Raw genomic sequence first — 18,648 nt, 5'->3', positions numbered from 1 at the left:
CGGGCGAGCGCTCCCCGCCTGCGGCGCCCGTCCTCCGCGAGCGTCTGGGGGCGACGCGGCTGCCCGGCCGGGCGCTTCCTGCCCGCCTCGCGGGGCCGGGGCCGGGGCCGGGTGTTGGCGCCCGCCGCCCGCTGCAAGTCGCCCTTGTCCCGAGGTCCCCGCGCCCTTTCCGAGCGCGCGTCTGGACAGGAGCCGGCGAGCTGACAGTTTGGCCGTCGCCGCCCGGCGTGCGACCCCGAATCGAGACGAGACTCGCGGCCGGCGCGTCTTGTTGAGCGCTTGGCACAGGTTTCACGCGGTTCTCCCTGCAGCCGTGCGGGGCGGGTGCGGGTGCTTTTTTGCTGTTAGTGGGGGAAACTCAGACGCAGAGAGGTGCAGGCACCGGGGCAAGGTCACGCAGTTGGTGGCGGCCGGGAGCCGGCCCGCGTCCGTGCGGCCCGTGCGCGCAGGGTGCGCCCTGGCCGGGCTGCCTGCGCCGCGGCAGGTGCCTCGCGGGCCGGGAGGCGGCGGTCGGGCTCCGCGGGGCGCACGGCCCGTTCGGGGCTCCGGGGGGCTCGCGGCCCTGCCTGGATGGGGCGCGGGGTGGCTGGACGGAGGCCGGGGATGGACCGCTGTCCGCCTCTGCGCGGCCCTCCTCCAGCGTTGCTGGAACGCAGGGGCGGCCCTGTCCTTAGAATTTGCAGATGTCTTGGATTGAGTTGTTAAAATGAAACTCCTGAAAATATCTTTTCTTAATCTCTGCGGGTTTTTTTTTTTTTCCTTTTTGTATTTTCTTGAAAGAAAAGGAAAACCCGCCGAACGGACCCCTGAAATGCTGTTGAAATGAAGCTGCCGTTTGCGGGTGAAAACCTGGTCGCTCGTTGAGCCCCGGGCGTTTATTCTCAGCAGCACAGCGCGCTTTTCGTGCTGGCGAAGACAGCTCTGATTTACATGAGGCAGCGGTGGGCCAGAACCGGATTCAGAGAGTTTGCAATAAGGAAGGAACTTTGTGTGAAATAGTTTCATTTTAAATTTTTAGGTGAACTTCTGCTTATCTGTGCGGGGATGTGTTTGGGTAGATAAGGGTGGGAAAACAGAAATTGTGTGGATTAGAAACGTTACAATTTTACAATCGGTTGAGTGTTGTTAACTTAAGGTCCCAGGTTGCCCATAACTCTATTCATATAACGAATTTTGCTAATTTTAATCGTATTTTTGAAGTTGTGTTAAAAATTTTGCCTTGATAAACTTAGATCATCTAAAAGTGAGATCAGTCATTGTTTCTTTATAATAGTTTCTCTACATTATATTGCACTTGAAAACCAGGTTTTTTTATGTATTTCATTTTTCACTGAAATTAATAAAGCATTGAATCTTAATGCCTTGGGAATGGGCTAGCTGTGCAGTATACTTGAACTTTTTTTCTCATAAATTGACAGAGAAATGGTTGAAGATGGTCCATTGAGGAAATACATATACATCCAACTTAGAAGATGTTGATCGTACACTTTGTGATTTCTGTAATGCCCCAAAAACCTTTTTCCCTAAAAATTTTAATTAAGATTTAAGTGTATCTGAAAATGGAGGGAGTGTGAGTTTGGTGAGGTGACCCTGTTAGACGTTCTGACGTGCTCAGAATTGTGTCTTTTTAGGTGGAGGACTATACAAGCTGGTTGAGAAGCCGCTCGGTAATAGGACTAAAAAGCAGCTCAAGCGGAGTCTTAAGAAAGGGTTAGATTTTAGTCACTACAGCTTTGCAGTGCTTTTCTGCTTAAACTCTGCGTAATTTTCTTTAAGCGAAACAGCACCTTTGCATCCACCTTGAAAACTTTCATCCCTGCTCTGCCTTGCTGATGAGAAAACCTTAGGTTAACTCCTTCAGATAACTAATGTTCAACGTTTAAATAACTGCAGGGTAAAACTTGGGAGGTTTGGAGAGAAAATAAGCCAGCTGTTGGCTTTGTCTGAGATTCCTACGCTGTTGGAGAAAGTGCAGCTTGGGGCAGTTTTCCTTTGTGGGCGACCCTGTTCGAGAGCACTATGGCTGGCGCTGTCCTTGCAGGGCAGGCAGTTGTCACTTCCTCACGCCCTGGTTCGAGAGAAGCATCTTTGCCCTGAAGACGGCCATTGTCGGCCTCCGCCCGCGCCGGGCTCTGCGGAGCTGCTGGACCAGCTGTGGTCATTTAAATATGACCTCGGCCCCGCCTCAGAGAGTGATTCCTGACTCAGTCCTCTGAGGTCAAGGGGCCATTTGGAGATAGTGTTCAGATATTCTGAAAGTCTAAAATTAAGTAACCCATCTGCTAAATAAAGAGCTGAAGCTTTTTGGTGTAACATGGAACATGTTTATTTTCTAATGTTAAAAAGACAGCAGTTTCTGAAGATAATGGACAAACATAATGGCAAAGAAAAAAGTTCTTAAAATGCTGATCGGGGAAAACAAAAATAATCTTTCCTAATGAGAGCTCTGCAATTGTTTTTTCTTTACACATCTGATCATTTTAACAATTAGAGGCTTTTCTTGGGATCAGTTCTCATAGGGCATTTTGTTGATAAAGGCTAACAGTAAGGTTGTGTTATTAATTCCCTAAGTTAAGGACAAGTCTGTGATGTGAGCCCCTGCTCTACCCTCCTTCCGCATGTCCGCTGTGTGCCGCGTCCTTTCCTGCGAGTGGAGATGGATCTGCGGCTTGCACCGTCCTGACCACAGCCTGGAAGGGCCCACGCGCCCCCTTACCTGCCGGGAGCGGGGGCCTCAATGAAGGCGCTGCAGCAGGACGGTCTGTGTTCTCGTGCTGTGCTTGGGGGAACGTCCGGCAGAGGCCAGCTTCCCTCCTCTGAGCTGGGGAAATGGAGGCGTCCCGGCCTTGTTCGGAGCCGTCCGCGGGAGAGGGTGGTGAGGGGGTTCTTTTGTCTTTGAAACTGCAGTCCTGTGTTGATCCACGACCTTTTCTGCAAAAGCATGTGCCAGTGCCGGTTAGTCGGCTGTAGACGGTGTTTTGCAGCTATATCCCGGCTGTCTGCTTTGAGAAATTGATGTTGCCTTTAAATGCCCGAAGCAGAAGGCCAGCAGATAGGAAAGTCAGCGTGGGCGGGGGGTGGAAACAATTAAGATGGTCACAGAGTGGAAGTCTTCCTGCTGGCCACTTGGCAATGAAGCCAAATGATTCTTGATAACAGTTTTGTAGCTTGTATTTTTTGTAGAAAAGAACTCAGTTGTTTGTGGGAAAGTTTCAGTGTTCCGAATATTCACTGTTTTGATTTGAGGTCTTATTTTCCTAAATCTGTGAAATACTATCAAGTTCTAGATTCTGTCACTGAAATGAATATGATGTGGCGTAAGAATATTACCACCTACTTTAATGGGATTACCTTAAAACAGCAAAATCTCTGTTGACTTACTTTTATACTGGTTGTCCCAGTCTTAGGTTTTAAGACTTCGTTATAATTCAGCTGGGGCTTTTGTATGTGTGTGCTCTTCCTTTAATAAGACCTTTCAACAGTTACGGACTTTTAATTAAGGGGCAAGAAAAATACTTTTTTATTCCTCATAAATAATCCCAAAGTAGTCTTAAATTTCCTTTCATAGTTTTCATCTCTGCTTTGCTTGTTGCCAAGTTGTCAGAAAAGTTATACTTATCAGTTTGTTTTCCATAAAATTGCATGGAAATTTTTATCATGTGCTCCTGTTAGTGATTTACCAGATACATAGATCAGATAAGTTTGTACAGAACAGCCTTTTGCTGGTAAAAGCAATAATGCCTTTTTCTGAATCTGCCTTTCTAGCCAGATAAAGAAAAGCTTTTACTCAAGTCACATGTTGAAGGTCTAAGGTGAATACGTTAATGTATTGATCACTAACCAACATGTGTGCACAGTGCCTGCCGATTTTATTCCATGCAGTGCCTAACACCTGGATTCATGAAACCTTCCATCTGGAGAGTGGAATTCTTATTCATTGGAGTATTTTGGATTTTACTGGCAATTGTTGAAATAATTTGCTATGTACTGTTTGAACTACTACTTGGGTATCGTGAGGTGATAGCCCTTGGATTCCCACTTAGTTTCCTTTTTGTGTAGGTTTCTCCCGTCATGCACTCAACATAGCCTCGAAGTGAGTAGTCACTGATGTTTATCGAGCAAAACTACTGTTTGAGTTTTTCTTTGTAGCTAATAGCCATAACATAGACATAGCCAAGCCTTTGTCTTTTTAATGGTATTGAAGATGTTATCCTTAAGGTGAGTGTTTAGTTTTATAATCCTTGTGGAGAGAGAGTTCTTCTGATTCCAGCATTTATAACAGTCTGCAGCTACCTAGTTTGTCTTATTTTCTGTGTCCTCCACTAGAATGTAAGCGTCCCGAAAAAAACGACAGGGTTCTTGTCTAGCCTGTTGCCAGGGTGTCCCCAGCGTCCAGCACAGGCTCTGGCATTGAATAGGTGCCCAGCACCTGTTGGTTGACTGTTTGAAGCATGAACAATAAGTATTAATAGTCTTACTAGATTGCATAATCTGGTTTTTATTTAATGTTTCCCATTTGCGAGGATAGATTATGATTTTATATCCCATATCAAATTTTTCTTGGGGAGCAGTGACTGTGTATTGGGGCTTCACTAGTTTGTCCTGTAAAAACTCCTTTGGTTTGGAGGTTTAGTGAAGAACAAATTCTTAATTGGGAGGGTGGCATGGTGGGAGCACCGCTAGGCCTCGAGGCAGTTGGGGCCTGCCGTCCTCCCTACAGGCTCGTACACCCTTGGACCCAGTCGCTGAACCTCTGCTGGCCTGGATTGGAGGAGAGAAGTGACAGTGCCTGACTTGTAGGGTGGTTGTGAGGATTAAGTGGCAGTGTAAAGCGCCTTAGCGTGGTCCCTACCACGTGGGAAGTGCTCAGTAAGTGTTAGCCACAACTAATACATCATTCCATTTGATGGACATTGGAAATAGTGCCATAGGGTTTTATGCTATTGGTTGATGTAGACATTTTAAGAAATATATGCGATGTTCACTTGGGCTGCCGAAACCCATTTTGAAATCTTTGTCTTCTACCTGTTAGACCAGTTATCTTCAACTCAAAATTTAAGAGTAATCCTAAATTTTCACAACTAGAAATATATTCTAGTAAAGCGTGATAGGAAGATAACATTATTGCTCTGTAATTTTAAAGCAGAGAAGCCGTTTTTTGGTTATCAGAAGTATATGGTCTGGAATTCATGTTTAATTCTAATGCCACAAGTCGGTGGTACTTAAGAGATTTATCCAGACTTCCTTCATGCACAAAATTTTGAGCATCTGCCATACACTGGCCCCAGCATGTACACTGCAGGGCAAGTGGTGTGGTCCTGGGGTTTGCCTTCTCCCGGGGGTTCCAGATGAATAGGTGGAATCAGAACCTGCAGTCATAATGCGAGGTTCGGAGTGTGCTGGATAGTGGCCTGGTGTTGAGACGGTTCAGAAAGCGTGAGGCAGCCTTGTGAGGGGAGAGGCTCACCAGGGTGAGGCAACAGCAAGCCGTTCTGAAGGGTGAGCGGGTAGTTGCCAGTTGGTAGAACGTGGTTTGGCAGAGTTTCTATTTTTATAATTTTACTTCTTGAGCTAATTGTAGGGAATTTGAGAAGCTTCGGGATCATGTTGGTAGTTTTTAATGAGCACTCATCTTCAAACATAAAATAAATCTTGATTTGTTCTGGAAAAACTCATTCCACGTTAAGAATAACTTTTAAATTGTTAGTAATATTGCTTCTTCCTGGTCTCTGTACACTCCCACCCAGAGGACAAACAGAGAAACAGAGTAAGAGAACTAAAACTACCGTAAACCGGATCTGAAGGTGGTAGGAAGCCTCCAAAACCGGTAAGATTTATTTAGCAGCATCGATTTAATCTGATGGTATTGACTTAATTTGATCGCATTCACATAGAAAGTGTAGCCTTCGTTCCATGTAGGTGTGAGCCAGTTACTCTAGTGGGCTGTTCATTCATAAATGTGGGGCTTTGCTGGAAAAGATTCAGGTTGAAACCAGAAGCTTCTAGGAGTCCCCTCTTTGCCAATAAGCAGTTTCCTGCTGGGCAGTGTGCCCAAGCTCTGGCTGACTTGTGGTAAAATCACTAATGATTGGGATCTTCGGGCCTTTGAAGCAGGCACCCTGCCGTCTTTCCACCAGGAGTGTGTCTCTGCTGTGTGTGGGTCTAGAGAGAAAAAAGTTACAGTGGTTCTTCTGGAAGAATCATTTTTCCAGATGATTTTCATGTTGCTCAGTGGCAGTTGTGTTATATATGCGTCCATTTCGTATCTTCCCTCATTATACTTTCCCTTTAATTGCTTCTCTTTTCATTATATTTTGATCAGAAGGAGACTGGCAGTCATTTAGTTCAGTTACATATTTTGGGGTCCAAAGTAGTGATTGCCCAAGGCTATAGAACCAGTGCAGAAACTTAGGGCTCCTGGCCCCCAGTCCAGCGCTGTCCCTTAACGTTTTCTCTTCGTTGTGTGCTTCAGGAGTTGACCCTTTCCTCTTGTCATCCTTTCTTGGTTACTGTCTTTCATTGAAAAAAATAATACCCTTCTACACAGTGTTCCATTTCTGCTCAAAATGTGTTTCTTCAGAGAATTCAGGGTTCCAGTGGCTATTTAGGCTGAAGGATGGCTTTGCCTGGGACACTGTTTCTCAAATTTAGACACAGCCCTTTTTAATGGAAAAAAATTCACATCAGGCATAGGTTTTTTATTTGTAATTTCTGTTACTCTGTAATGTTACTTAGATATTGACGGAACAAAGCTAGATACAAACCAGTTAAACCTATTGCTTTTATTCCGCTGTTAGGCCAGGTGATTTTGTAATTGGAATACAAACAAAGCTTCCAAAACTGAGAAACTTTGACTTGGCACTATTGCTTCAGCCTGGTGGCTTTTGTGGCCTTGCCGATGCTGAATCTCTTTGTGTCGGGTTTCGTCGTGGGAAGGTGCAGCCTTGTGCTCTGTGTCGAGTCTGCTCCTGAGTTTTGCTTCAGTTTTAGTTCAAGTAATAACTGCTTTCATAGTCTTTTGTACAAAACAAGTATTAAGACTTTGATTGCAAGTTGAGGATAATCAGTCCCCCTGTTTAACCAGACCCTGCCAGCAAGCAGGCCACTTCATAACTGCAAAATTAAGGTACATTTAGCAGTTCAGTGCTATTTAATCTGTATTTAATGACTGTCTAATCGGTTACAACTGGAATCTAAACAGAAAATTTCATTTCCTGCTCCTTCCTACCTGCTGATCGCTGAGCTGTTGCAGGGCCGGAGGACGTCTCCGCGCCTCGCCTCGACAGTGGTGGTGCTCACGGTGCTCTGGTGCGGGCTCTTGGGAGTTGAGGACGCCTGGGCCTGTGCCGCGCTTTCTTTCTCCCTTTTCTTTTTTTACTTTTTAGCTGTTCACACTACTAGGAAATACTTCTTACAGCACATGCTGACATCCTTTGCCCTGTACAGGCATGGTTGTATTCAAAGTGCAGCGTCGGAAATTGCACAGCAAAATATGTAGAACGAGCCTACAGTGTTGAGGCTCTTGAGGGAGATACCCATGTGCTCTGAAAAACACCGCGGAGGGAGGGTTCTGAGCATTTCTAATCTCACATTTTAAAACAAGGGGTCTTAGAGCCGATTCTGTAACAAAATCTTCTGCTGTACAGGTAGTAATTCATTTGTAAGGATGGAGAAGAGAAGACAAGACAGGAGGCAAAAAGAGCTGGCCTGGTGGTCAGGCTGCGGACGAACAGGCCCGTTGGGTGGCTTGGGTGAAGAACAGGCCTTGAGCTGTGCCGTGGGGAGTCTGATTTCAGCGAGGTGTAAAAGGAAGACCCCCTGACAGTTAGTACTCCTCCGCAGGGAGGACGGCCGCGTGTTGGGGATACTGTGAAGAAGTCTTCACTCCGTACAGAGGATGCAGCTACATAATCTCTGAAATCCTCTCTAGGGTTTTAAGATTCGAATTAGGCATTAAAATCATGTTCTTGCTAAGTGTCCTGAAAATAAAGCCAGGCAGAAAGCTACTTAAACTATGTTTTTGCCCCCTCTTTAATCAAAACTTGTATCTTTTCAGATATTTTTCATTTTTGTGTTAAATTGTATTTTGACTTCGTTTCACTAATTGGAGGTTTTCTCCCCTACAGTGAGGGGGTCCAAGCCTGGTAAGAATGTCCAGCTCCAGGAGAATGAAATCAGAGGACTGTGCTTAAAGTCTCGAGAGATCTTTCTCAGTCAGCCTATCCTACTAGAACTGGAAGCGCCACTCAAAATATGTGGTATGTTTGGCACACTGCCAGTCGTCTTTGGTTCCGCCATTAACTGAGGCGAAGATCTGTCGATGCCCTGGTGTCAGCCGGCAGAATCGTTTATTGTTTATGAACAACCTGGAACTACTTAAAGTTAAATGCAGCTTTAGAGTGAATCCCTCTGATGCGCTTAGTTTACTTAGATGTGCTTCAGATTTTCTAAAAATTATTTCACTAAAGGAATATAAACATTTCAGAAGAAAGGAAAGAAATGAAATCAAGTGGAGAGCTGGGAAAAGGTCTGAACTATGTGAATATGTGGGAATTAGATTTGAGCTTAAAGCAACACTGGTCACTTAGTGTTGCCAACTTCCTTGCTGCCTTTCTGTAGTTCTCCTGTGGGAACGATAGATAGATGCAGATAGTCTGTATAAAAACAAACTAAACGTTGTCTACCAGACATTTGACTGCCTTGACAAAGCACGTGTGCGTGTTTAAAGTCAGACGCTCTGGCGTTATCTGGCAGGGAGGAGTTGAAAGCCTGCTGGTTAGTGGGTGTGGCGTGTGCACCTTTGTTGCCGCGGGGCCAGGGCGCTAACACGGTGCCCGGAGACCGGGCTCTCGGAGATCTGGTGCTGATCAGCCGACCTCGAAGGGAAAACCATGTTACTGGGCAAGAAGGCCTGCCTAGGCAGTAATCCTTTCCACAAAATAAATTCTTAATTAGTTGAATTTTGTGTGAGATTCTGGACAAACACATACACTGAAAAGTTGTGTTAAGCTCCATTGAACTAAATATGATACAAGATTGAAAATGTGTTAGCTGTCACATTTAATTCTCGTGATTAGAAGTCAATGCCATTGTGCAATGAATGTTTAAAGAATGTCTTTCCAAAGCTTTGTTCGTGAATTGAACTAAAAATATGAAGACGCTGTCTAACAGAAATTCTTGCTTCTAGGTGATATCCATGGGCAATACTATGATTTGCTTCGACTTTTCGAGTACGGTGGTTTCCCGCCAGAGAGCAACTACCTGTTTCTTGGGGACTATGTGGACAGGGGGAAGCAGTCGTTGGAGACTATCTGCCTCTTACTGGCTTACAAAATCAAATATCCTGAGAATTTTTTTCTTCTCAGAGGCAACCATGAATGTGCCAGCATCAATAGAATTTATGGATTTTATGATGAATGTAAGTACTCTGTTCGTCTGAGGAGGAGTTACTTAAATTGGGGTAGTTGGTCACAGACAGAACTGTCACACACTTTTCCTGTTAGGCTTTGTGAGAGTTTCGATGCACTGTTATCATCTCATGTGTCTGTTTCATTGACTTGTTTTTATTTTAGTGTTTTCTTTCTCGGGGTAGAAGAATTACATTGCCCCCGCAGTGTAATCATGCCCTGGACGCTTTATGACGTGGGGAGTAGATTAGGAAGGAATGACAGCAGTGGTGGTTTCTGAAGGTAACTGTTGTGAATATCCATCAGTAACTTAATTCTTAGTATGATCTGAGAACCTGTCCAAATAGTTTATTTTTAACAACTTTATTGAGATATACTTTCAATCCATAAGATTCGTCTATTTTAAGTATACAATTCAGTGATTTTTTAGTAAATTTATAGAGTTGTGCAACCGTCACCACAGTTCTAGGCAGACGCTAATCTCTCTGTCTCTGTAGATTTGCCTTTTCTAGATATTTCATAGAAATGAAATCTTGCAATATACAAATAGTTACTTTTTGAAATTTGTGATATAGTTTTTTTCCTTCTAGCACATCTGCACCCAGGAAAAATGGCAGTTACTATCCTAAAATGTGTAGAAAAGAGAAAGCAAATTTGTTTTAAAATTCTTTCTTATTTGTATAATATTTTAGACATTTTATGACCCATTTTAGATTATTTAGTTGAACATCCACTTTGAGTTCATAATTGACAGAAACAATATTCTTTTTTGTAAGATGTTATTTTTCCTTTTTCTCCCCAAAGCCCCCCGGTACATAGTTGTGTATTTTTAGTTGTGGGTCCCTCTAGTTGTGGCATGTGGGATGCCCACTGCCTCAACACAGCATGATGAGCGGTGCCATGTCCGCACCCGGGATCTGAGCTGGTGAAACCCTGGGCTGCCGCAGCAGAGTGCGCAAACTTAACCACTTGGCCACGGGGCCCGCCCTGAAACAAGATTCTTAAAGCCTTGAAAATAATCAGTTTGGGTGGAGTTTTTTATTGTTGCTGTTTACATAATTAAAAAGTTAAAAAAAAAATGTTTTGAACCCTTACCTCCACTGTCCTTTTGTGCCATCATTTCTGCTGGGAGAGAGGGTTCAGGCTGGGAAGAGACGGGTGGTGAGGAATTTGAGTTACTGGCGCTTGTCAGTGTGATTGTACCGAGACTGGTGAAGCACTGTCACCGGCCGAGCTGCAGACTGTATGTCGTGATAACCTTGGTCTCTTGGGTGTGGCGTTTCCCATCCCAGTTTCACATAGGCTGTTCCACAAGCTCATTTGTTAGAAGTGCACTGCATTCACGGGCTTAGCCCTCCTCCTCCTGCCCCGCCCTCTCCCCCAGTGAGTGCTAGCCCATCCGTGGCCTTGAGACCCAGCAGATAAGATGAGGTGGGAGAAGAGTCCTCTGAGTTCCGAACTGACTGGGACAACTGAATCTTTGGCAAGAAAGCTCCTTGCTGTTGGCAGTGAGTTATCAGAGAAGTCCTAGTAAGGCAGTTACTTCTCTTTCGGGAGTGAAATGAGAGGCAGGGAGTTAGAACATTGTGTTGTGAATATTTGTTACAGGTGCTGCTTTTTAAATGGTAAGAAAGGGTTCCGGGGCTATTGTGTTGTGAATATTTGTTACAGGTGCTGCTTTTTAAATGGTGAGAAAGGGTTCCGGGGCTGGCCAGCCCAGTGGCACAGCAGTTAAGTGCGCATGTTCTGCACATTCCGCTTTGGCAGCCCAGGGTTCACCGGTTTGGATCGAAAAATTTAAAAAAATAAAGTGCTCTTTTTGCACAGCTGTTAGCTCACTTTGATGTTTTCGAGGATGAAGTTCAAATGCAGATTATCTCTTTGTTGTGACATCTATCCTAGTATGAGGATATTAGCCACATCATTTTGAGTTTGTATTTAACACAGAGGCCTTTAAAAATGATGTAGGTGGTCGGCATTGGTTGGTGTCAGTTTTGGCTCTTGTTTGGTCACCAAGACTCGTTTATTGACCTTGTACTCAAGCTTCCTCCTCTCCTCTCAGGCAGGTATAATTTGCCAGGAGTAGTCCTGGGCATAAAAGTGTCCTTGATAGGTAGCTTTCAGTTGATGGTTTGCAGACTTTTTTTTTTTTTAAAAGATGATAATCAGGCCGGCCCGGTGGTGCAGTGGTTAAGTTCGTACGTTCCACCTCAGCAGCCTGGGGTTCACCGGTTCAGATCCCGGGTGTGGACATGGCACCGCTTGACAAGCCATGCTGTGGTAGGCGTCCCACATATAAAGTAGAGGAAGACGGGCATGGATGTTAGCTCAGGGCCAGTCTTCCTCAGCAAAAAGAGGAGGGTTGGCAGCAGATATTAGCTCAGGGCTAATCTCCATCAAAAATCAGGATTCTTCCTCCTGTTGTCTCTGAGTCAGCTTTGTGACTGCACTCCTGGAAAGGCTGAGATGTCTGTTGGTGGATGAAATGTGAATGTGTGTTACCTTTTCTGATGCCAGAGCTATCTGATCTGTAGTAATAGGAAACTGCATTAGGGGTTCTGGCCCAGCATCCCAGGAAGCTTGAGGAGACCTTGGTGATTATCCAAGCCAGAGGTTCCTGGTGGTCTGAAGTAGCCTTAGGGAGGAAGTGTAGAGAGAAGAGAAAGCAGGGGCCCAGGACTTAGTTAAAATGCTCAGAGACAGCAGGAGGAAGTATCCTGATTTTTGATGGAGGAGCCAACAAACAGCAGAGGAGTCTGCAAGAGAAACTGGATTGCGTGGCATCAAGGTGCGAAGCCACTTCAAGAAGGAAGAGGATTCATTGGCTGCAGCAAATGCAGCCTATGAGCAAAGGGAAACTCCAGGGGAGCCAAGCCGTTGGGTGAACCAGGCACCACATCACTCTGTAGGTGGGGGTGAGAACCCAGCCCAGCCCCGTTCTTGTATTGTTACTGTCAGCATTGGAAATTGGACATGGTGATTGTGCACAAGGTCCTCTTCAGCTTTTCCTAGAAAGGAGTTCTCTTAAGCTTCCAGAACCCTCCAGTGAAGGAACATACAGGACAGAGGGAATTAGTGGCCTTCAAAGAAATAGAAAACAGGGTGAGCCGTGGTGAGAGTTACACGCAGGCAGGTAGAAAGGTAAACTCTTAGAAGAGGCAGTAGTCCTGCTCTGCATTCTGTTTCAAGCCTGTGCTCAGCTCCCTGCCCAACTTGAGCAGCGGTGGGCGGAAGGTGTAGTTCAGGAAGCCTGCTGCGTGGTCCGGTCTCTGACCGAAGGAAGAGGTACAGCTCCAAACCTTTCTTTGTCCCCAGCGTAAGAAAAGAGACCGACGGCAAACTCTTGGTATATGAATAAAGATTGCTTTGACCTTTGGTTTTTTCTAGTGTGGAGGGTACGGGAGACAGAGGCATCCCAACAATTGGGCTGTCCTCACCACTGCAGACACAATTGTACTTCTTAGGTTTCCGAGTAGGTTTTTAACTCAAAACGTAATTTTCCTCTGGAAACAGTGCCTTTAAAGGCGTGCTTCTGTCCGAATCACACTCTTAGGCCAGAACATGCATGGAACGCGTGGGCTGCTCATGGGAACATAACCACCCTATAAGAGCGTTCCTATGGGGAGCACCCGTGCAGTGTCGGGAACAGATGTCCCGCAGTGCCTGGAGTAAGCAGCTGTGTTCCCCCGGTCGTGCTTCCTGCTGCAGTATTAGAAGCTGGGGATTATCTGGTACCAGTAGGTTATGGAGGGTGGTGGGAGATGGGGTGGGTCTTCACTCGTAGAGCCTTCCTCGGAAGGAAGATGGTTATGGCACGTGTATAAGTTGTTCAGAAATTGCCTTTAGAAGTAGGAACTACCTGTGGGTTGAGACTGGACAAAACAGACTAGATTTCAGAGCTGGGGCTACCCCATAATTGTTGGGGTTTTATGGTTAATCCTTAATCATTGTGTCTGGAATTCTGATTTCAAACTTCTATGGAATTATTAAATATTTCATGTGAAAATGTAAATTGTGCTTACAGATTAGACATCTCCAAGTATTATATATATCTTAATTCTCCTAAACCCCCTCCAGGAGATTTTTAATGAAAGCATAGTTCTCGTTTACTTAAAGGATGATCAGAACATTGCTTTGGGGACAGTTGTCCTGAGAGAATGAACCTACAGGACCCAGTCTCTTTAACCGTCCTAAAATTTCCACAGGTAAAAGAAGATATAACATTAAACTATGGAAAACTTTCACAGACTGCTTTAACTGTTTACCGATAGCAGCCATCGTAGATGAGAAAATATTCTGCTGTCATGGAGGTATGTGGGCTGATGTTAGTTCCAAATAGATTTTGAGCTCTTCTGAAGGTGTACACTTTGATATTTGTGAGCTGTCATTGGAATGAGTCCGTCTGTCAGGTAAATCTCCGTTGTCGATGTGATCCATCACGGGTCTACTCTGGCGCATCCAGGCTCATTTGGATAGAAGTCTGACGTAAGCAATTGATTTGTCACAGGAAATTCTAGGCTCTGTAACAGTTTGATTTGAAAATAGAGCAGAAAGTATTTTTAAACATAAAGTGAATAGCAATTAATAGGCTGTATCATAGATCCTCCAGAATACTGAAAATGGGAATAGACTTTCTTTTGGTCTGTTTTTGATCCTCTCCTTTCAGAAGTTTTTCTGACTTGGATTTTAAAAGCGGCTTTGCTTTGCTCAGTGGTTGTGCTTTGTATAATGTAATGAAAATAGTAATTGAGAAGATGATTTCTTTTTATCTGTGGTCAGAAATTAGCCCTCAAAGAGCCAGCACACTTTTTATTTTAGTAAAGCCATTATCCCTGGCCTCCTATCCTTAAACTGGTTTTGGTAGAGTTGGGCATGGGATTTTAAACTCAGGTGAGAGTCAGCTACATCTGAGCTGGTCTGATAGATAGATCTGATGGTCCTTGGACGGCACAAGTTTCCTCCAAAGCTGCATTGCCCCTGAGCGTCTGCGTCCTCTGTGCTCGGTCATTGCGGATGGTCAGCAGTGAGATCTGAAGTGTATTTTGTTCCTTGTTCTCATCAACTGAGGCGGCACTGAAGGGAGTAGGGGCGTAGTTTTGAAGTCCCTGGATTTTAATTTTAACAGGGCTCTGTATGTTGAGGTAGCTGTTGCCATATACCGTGCCCTACAAATTAGTTCATACAACAATTTCCAGGGCTTATTCAGTTGAGTCTCTTGGTTTTTAACTGAAGCTAAATAAGAAAACATAGCCATCAGCTTAATTTAAGCTTTTGTGTTACAGTCATTCTCTATAGACAAATGGAACTGTTAAGGTGCTAACATCCTTTTTAAATCTGTTTTCTGTAATTTTTTTCTCATTTAATAGGTTTATCACCAGATCTTCAATCTATGGAGCAGATTCGGCGAATTATGCGACCAACTGATGTACCAGATCAAGGTCTTCTTTGTGATCTTTTGTGGTCTGACCCCGATAAAGATGTCTTAGGCTGGGGTGAAAATGACAGAGGAGTGTCCTTCACATTTGGTGCAGAAGTGGTTGCAAAATTTCTCCATAAGCATGATTTGGATCTTATATGTAGAGCCCATCAGGTATTGATTTTGAATTTTACATGTACACTTAAGAGCATGTGTGTGAGCACAGATTCTCCTTGTTGATTTTGGTGGGTAGGTATTGCTTATTTATACAAAATGTCTCTGGAAATGACCTACAGGATATCAGGCTCAACGGGAAACTGAAGAGTGGTTTTACTCACCTACAATTTGCACCTACTTATACTGAAAACATTTTCTCTCCAAGGTGGTTGAAGATGGATACGAATTTTTTGCAAAGAGGCAGTTGGTCACTCTGTTTTCTGCACCCAATTATTGTGGCGAGTTTGACAATGCAGGTGCCATGATGAGTGTGGACGAAACGCTAATGTGTTCTTTTCAGGTAAGGATGTCTTCAGTGTTGTTTCTTTTTATTATGTCTGAATTTTACCAAGAAAAAAATTACTCCTTTCTGCCTACTGTTCATTTATGTTGTGTAGACTAAATTTTTATTTTCCCTTAACAAGTATTTGTCCTAGTTCAGTAATGAGCGGACCCCTTTTAAAGGAAAAAGTTATCATAGACCCTTTGCCCCAGTGTTTAATCTAACTATGTTTGCATTGTTTAAATAGGTAAAAATAATTGATTGGCTCCTTATGCCTTATGGCCTCTTTACTGTAAATCTAAGACTACGGTGTCGCTGTAGTGTTGAGCTGAAGTGAAATCACCACTTGCTTGGGAGAGTAGGACTGCCCGCCACGTGCCGGCTGTGCTTTGTGCTGACCCTTCTCCCCCCGCCGTCTCCAGTCCAGTTTCTGCAGAATCTCTTTTGACTCACCGTGACGTCCTTTGGTCTTCACTCAGCACAAAAGCATCGTTTACGCCTGAAGTCTGCCTCAGTCTTTTTCTCACTCACTTATTGTGATTAAACTTGTACAACCTCGTGCTGGCCCAATCAGAAATGTAAAGCCACTGAAGCCCCGTAGCAGTCTTCAGATACATGAATTAAAACTTTTTTTTTTTTTTTTTTTGCCAATTATTGGGGAGAACTTACAGCCCCCAGAGATTGAGAGAGGATTTAAAGAATCTGAAGATTATGGGTTGAGTATATTTCCTAAAATGCACTCTCTTTTGAATCTTTGCAGATTTTAAAGCCTGCGGAGAAAAAGAAGCCAAATGCCACGAGACCTGTAACACCTCCAAGGGGTATGATCACAAAGCAAGCAAAGAAATAGATGTCCTTTTGACACTGCCTGGTTGGGACTTGTAACATATAGTGTATAACCTTCATTTTTAAAACTGTCATGTGTATTGGTCAGCTTGCTCAAATAGTGTGTTTCTGCGGCCCCCCTTCCATTTTTGACTTAATGAATGGGATTTGCTGGTTATAACAGCAAATGAAAGACTCTCCACTCCCAAGAAAAAATATTTGTTTTTAATTCTCTGTTCCTTTTTGCAAACAACTTTAATGATGGTGTTAAAGCTGTACACCCTAGGACAGTTTATCCTGTCTAAGGGGTAAGTGTATAATTGATCTTTTTTTAATTCACCTCAACCCATGAATAATGTAAATGCTCGTTTTCTTTAGGATATAAAGAGAGCCCTAGGGTGCTCAATCTGTACATGTTACTGTCAGAAAATGCATACTGTTGATACAAACCACTGTGAACATATTTTTTTTATTTTTAAATTTTGTTTCAAAGGGATTGCTCTTTTTCTCGCATTGTCTTGTCATGTACAAACTAGTTTTTTATAGCTCTCAACATTAGGAGTAACTCCAACCTTGCCAGCATCACTGGTATGATGTATATTTAATTAAAGCACACTTTCCCCTACTGTATACTAAAAATGACAATTAAAGCCATTATTTTAAATGTTTGTGACTCTTTTCCTAAAGCCAAAGTTTCTGTTGAAGTATGTATTGACACGCCCCTAAGTACGAAGTGGCGTGGTTATGTACGCAGGCCGCCTTCTTGGGGAATCAAAAACAGGTTTTTTTGATTTTGAATAGCAGTTAGTAACATAGTGCTGTTTAAGCTATTAATGGTTAAAGTTAATAACATTTTGTACAATTTCCATATAGTCTATTCATTAAGTAATCTTTTTACAGTTACATCAGGCCTGAACTCGACCATTCAGAAAGCTTCAAATTATAGAAACAATACTGTTCTATACGAGTGACCGATTGTGCTTTCTTTGGCCTACATTCTTTATTCTGCGGTGAAGTTGAGGCTTATAAGTCAAAACAAAGGAACTAACTTACTATCCACCAGTTTATACAGAGCTCACAGTATCTATGACTTTTTTAAACTAAGATCTGTTAAAAAGAAATCTGTTTTCAGCAGATGACCGTGTACAATACCATGTGGTGAAAATGAATTCAGACTTATTAAATGACGAACTTGTTAAATCCTCTCGGTGTCTCTTTATCCACACATACGCACAGGAGAACTGTTCATGGCATAGTGAGGAGATATTAATGAATAAATGGCTCTGGAAACCACACAGTTTCAATTTGGATTTGTCTTCCTTCAAATAATCTGTTTTCCGAAGGTGGCGTGTAATATGGATGCAGATGTTGTTTGAGCTCCAACCTGGATGTAACCAAGTGTCTGGGGTAGAGTGGTAAGCTTGGACTCTCTTCCCCTGCTCTGTGGGGAGCTGTGGGACTTGAGTGAGCTGTGACATCATCTGTATCCATCGTTTTCTTTTTGTCTGGGTTCAGTTGAACTTGGCGGTAACATTCAAGAGCTGCTTTATTATTCTGGCTTCACCGATGTCTTCATTCACAGTTCTTTGCTCTCCTTTCCCTTCCCTAATTTGTATGGAACACGCTGTTGTGTCTTACTACACTTGTTACAAGTGTGTGGAATGCGTATTAATTTCTCAAAGTACATGAAAAGTGGGTGAAGAGCATGTCATTTGAAAAGCACTTTCTTCCATCAAAAACTGGTTTCCCTTCGGGAGTTGGGAGAGGACCGCCTAGTGAGAAGCCGTTGGCCCTGGCAGTGGCATGTGGAGGCAGAAGCCAGGAACTCTGGTCTGGCCCCCCTGTGCTAACAAGCATGGTCCCGAGGCCTTGGCCGCGTCTCTCACCCCTGGTGTGCTCCTCTCTCAGTGAGGGGGTGCACCTCGGGACCTCTGGCGCCTTCCTGAGCATTTTGTCACAAATCCAAATTTGTATTGTTTTACTTCCCTGTCGGATTCTCGGAGACCTCTCCGACTGCAGGAAGAAAAAGATGATCGTTAATGGATTGTGTCAGAGGCAGGTTTCACGTGGCTTTCATCTGTGCCCTGAATGTTAACAGGAGTGTCACTTCTAGGATTTCAAAATCCTATAAAGTTGTAAAGTCAGGCCACTCTACTTGGGTTCTAGAGGGTGGAGTGCGGTATCCAGCTCAAAGTTCTTTCAGAAAGAACGTGGGCATAGTATTAGTCAGGTAGAGAACAAAATCAGGCTGGTTTTAGAACATGGGTCTTAGGGCAGACGCAACTATCGCGAGCTCCTGTGTGACAGCAGGACTTGAGGCCTTGCCTTGCACGTCCCAGGCTGCGCTAACTGCGTCTTCTCATCGTCCTTCGTCTCCATGCGTGGTTGGAGCCACATCTGCCTTTATGCTGGTGGATACGCTCAGTCTGAGTCCTGGCCCTTCTGGCTGTTTCGAGTAAGTGACTCGAATGCTGAGCCACGATGTGACTGCCTCTGTGAAT

General features: G+C 44.0%; 1 protein-coding gene across 1 annotated transcript in view; it reads left to right on the top strand.

Moving 5' to 3' along the window:
- PPP1CC (protein phosphatase 1 catalytic subunit gamma) overlaps window positions 1-17,347 on the top strand; it is an 18,099-nt gene extending 752 nt beyond the window's left edge. Inside the window, exons 2-8 of the mRNA XM_046640116.1 lie at window positions 8,127-8,258; window positions 9,188-9,418; window positions 13,613-13,717; window positions 14,774-14,997; window positions 15,206-15,340; window positions 16,083-16,143; window positions 17,048-17,347. Coding sequence (XP_046496072.1) covers window positions 8,127-8,258; window positions 9,188-9,418; window positions 13,613-13,717; window positions 14,774-14,997; window positions 15,206-15,340; window positions 16,083-16,143; window positions 17,048-17,118 — 959 coding nt within the window. The 3' untranslated portion in view covers window positions 17,119-17,347. The remainder of the gene's footprint in view (window positions 1-8,126; window positions 8,259-9,187; window positions 9,419-13,612; window positions 13,718-14,773; window positions 14,998-15,205; window positions 15,341-16,082; window positions 16,144-17,047) is intronic.
- The last annotated feature ends 1,301 nt before the right edge of the window (window positions 17,348-18,648 follow it).

Source organism: Equus quagga, chromosome 15 (genome assembly GCF_021613505.1).
Source record: "Equus quagga isolate Etosha38 chromosome 15, UCLA_HA_Equagga_1.0, whole genome shotgun sequence".
NCBI lineage: Eukaryota > Metazoa > Chordata > Mammalia > Perissodactyla > Equidae > Equus > Equus quagga.
This window is presented reverse-complemented; position numbering and strand designations above follow the sequence as displayed.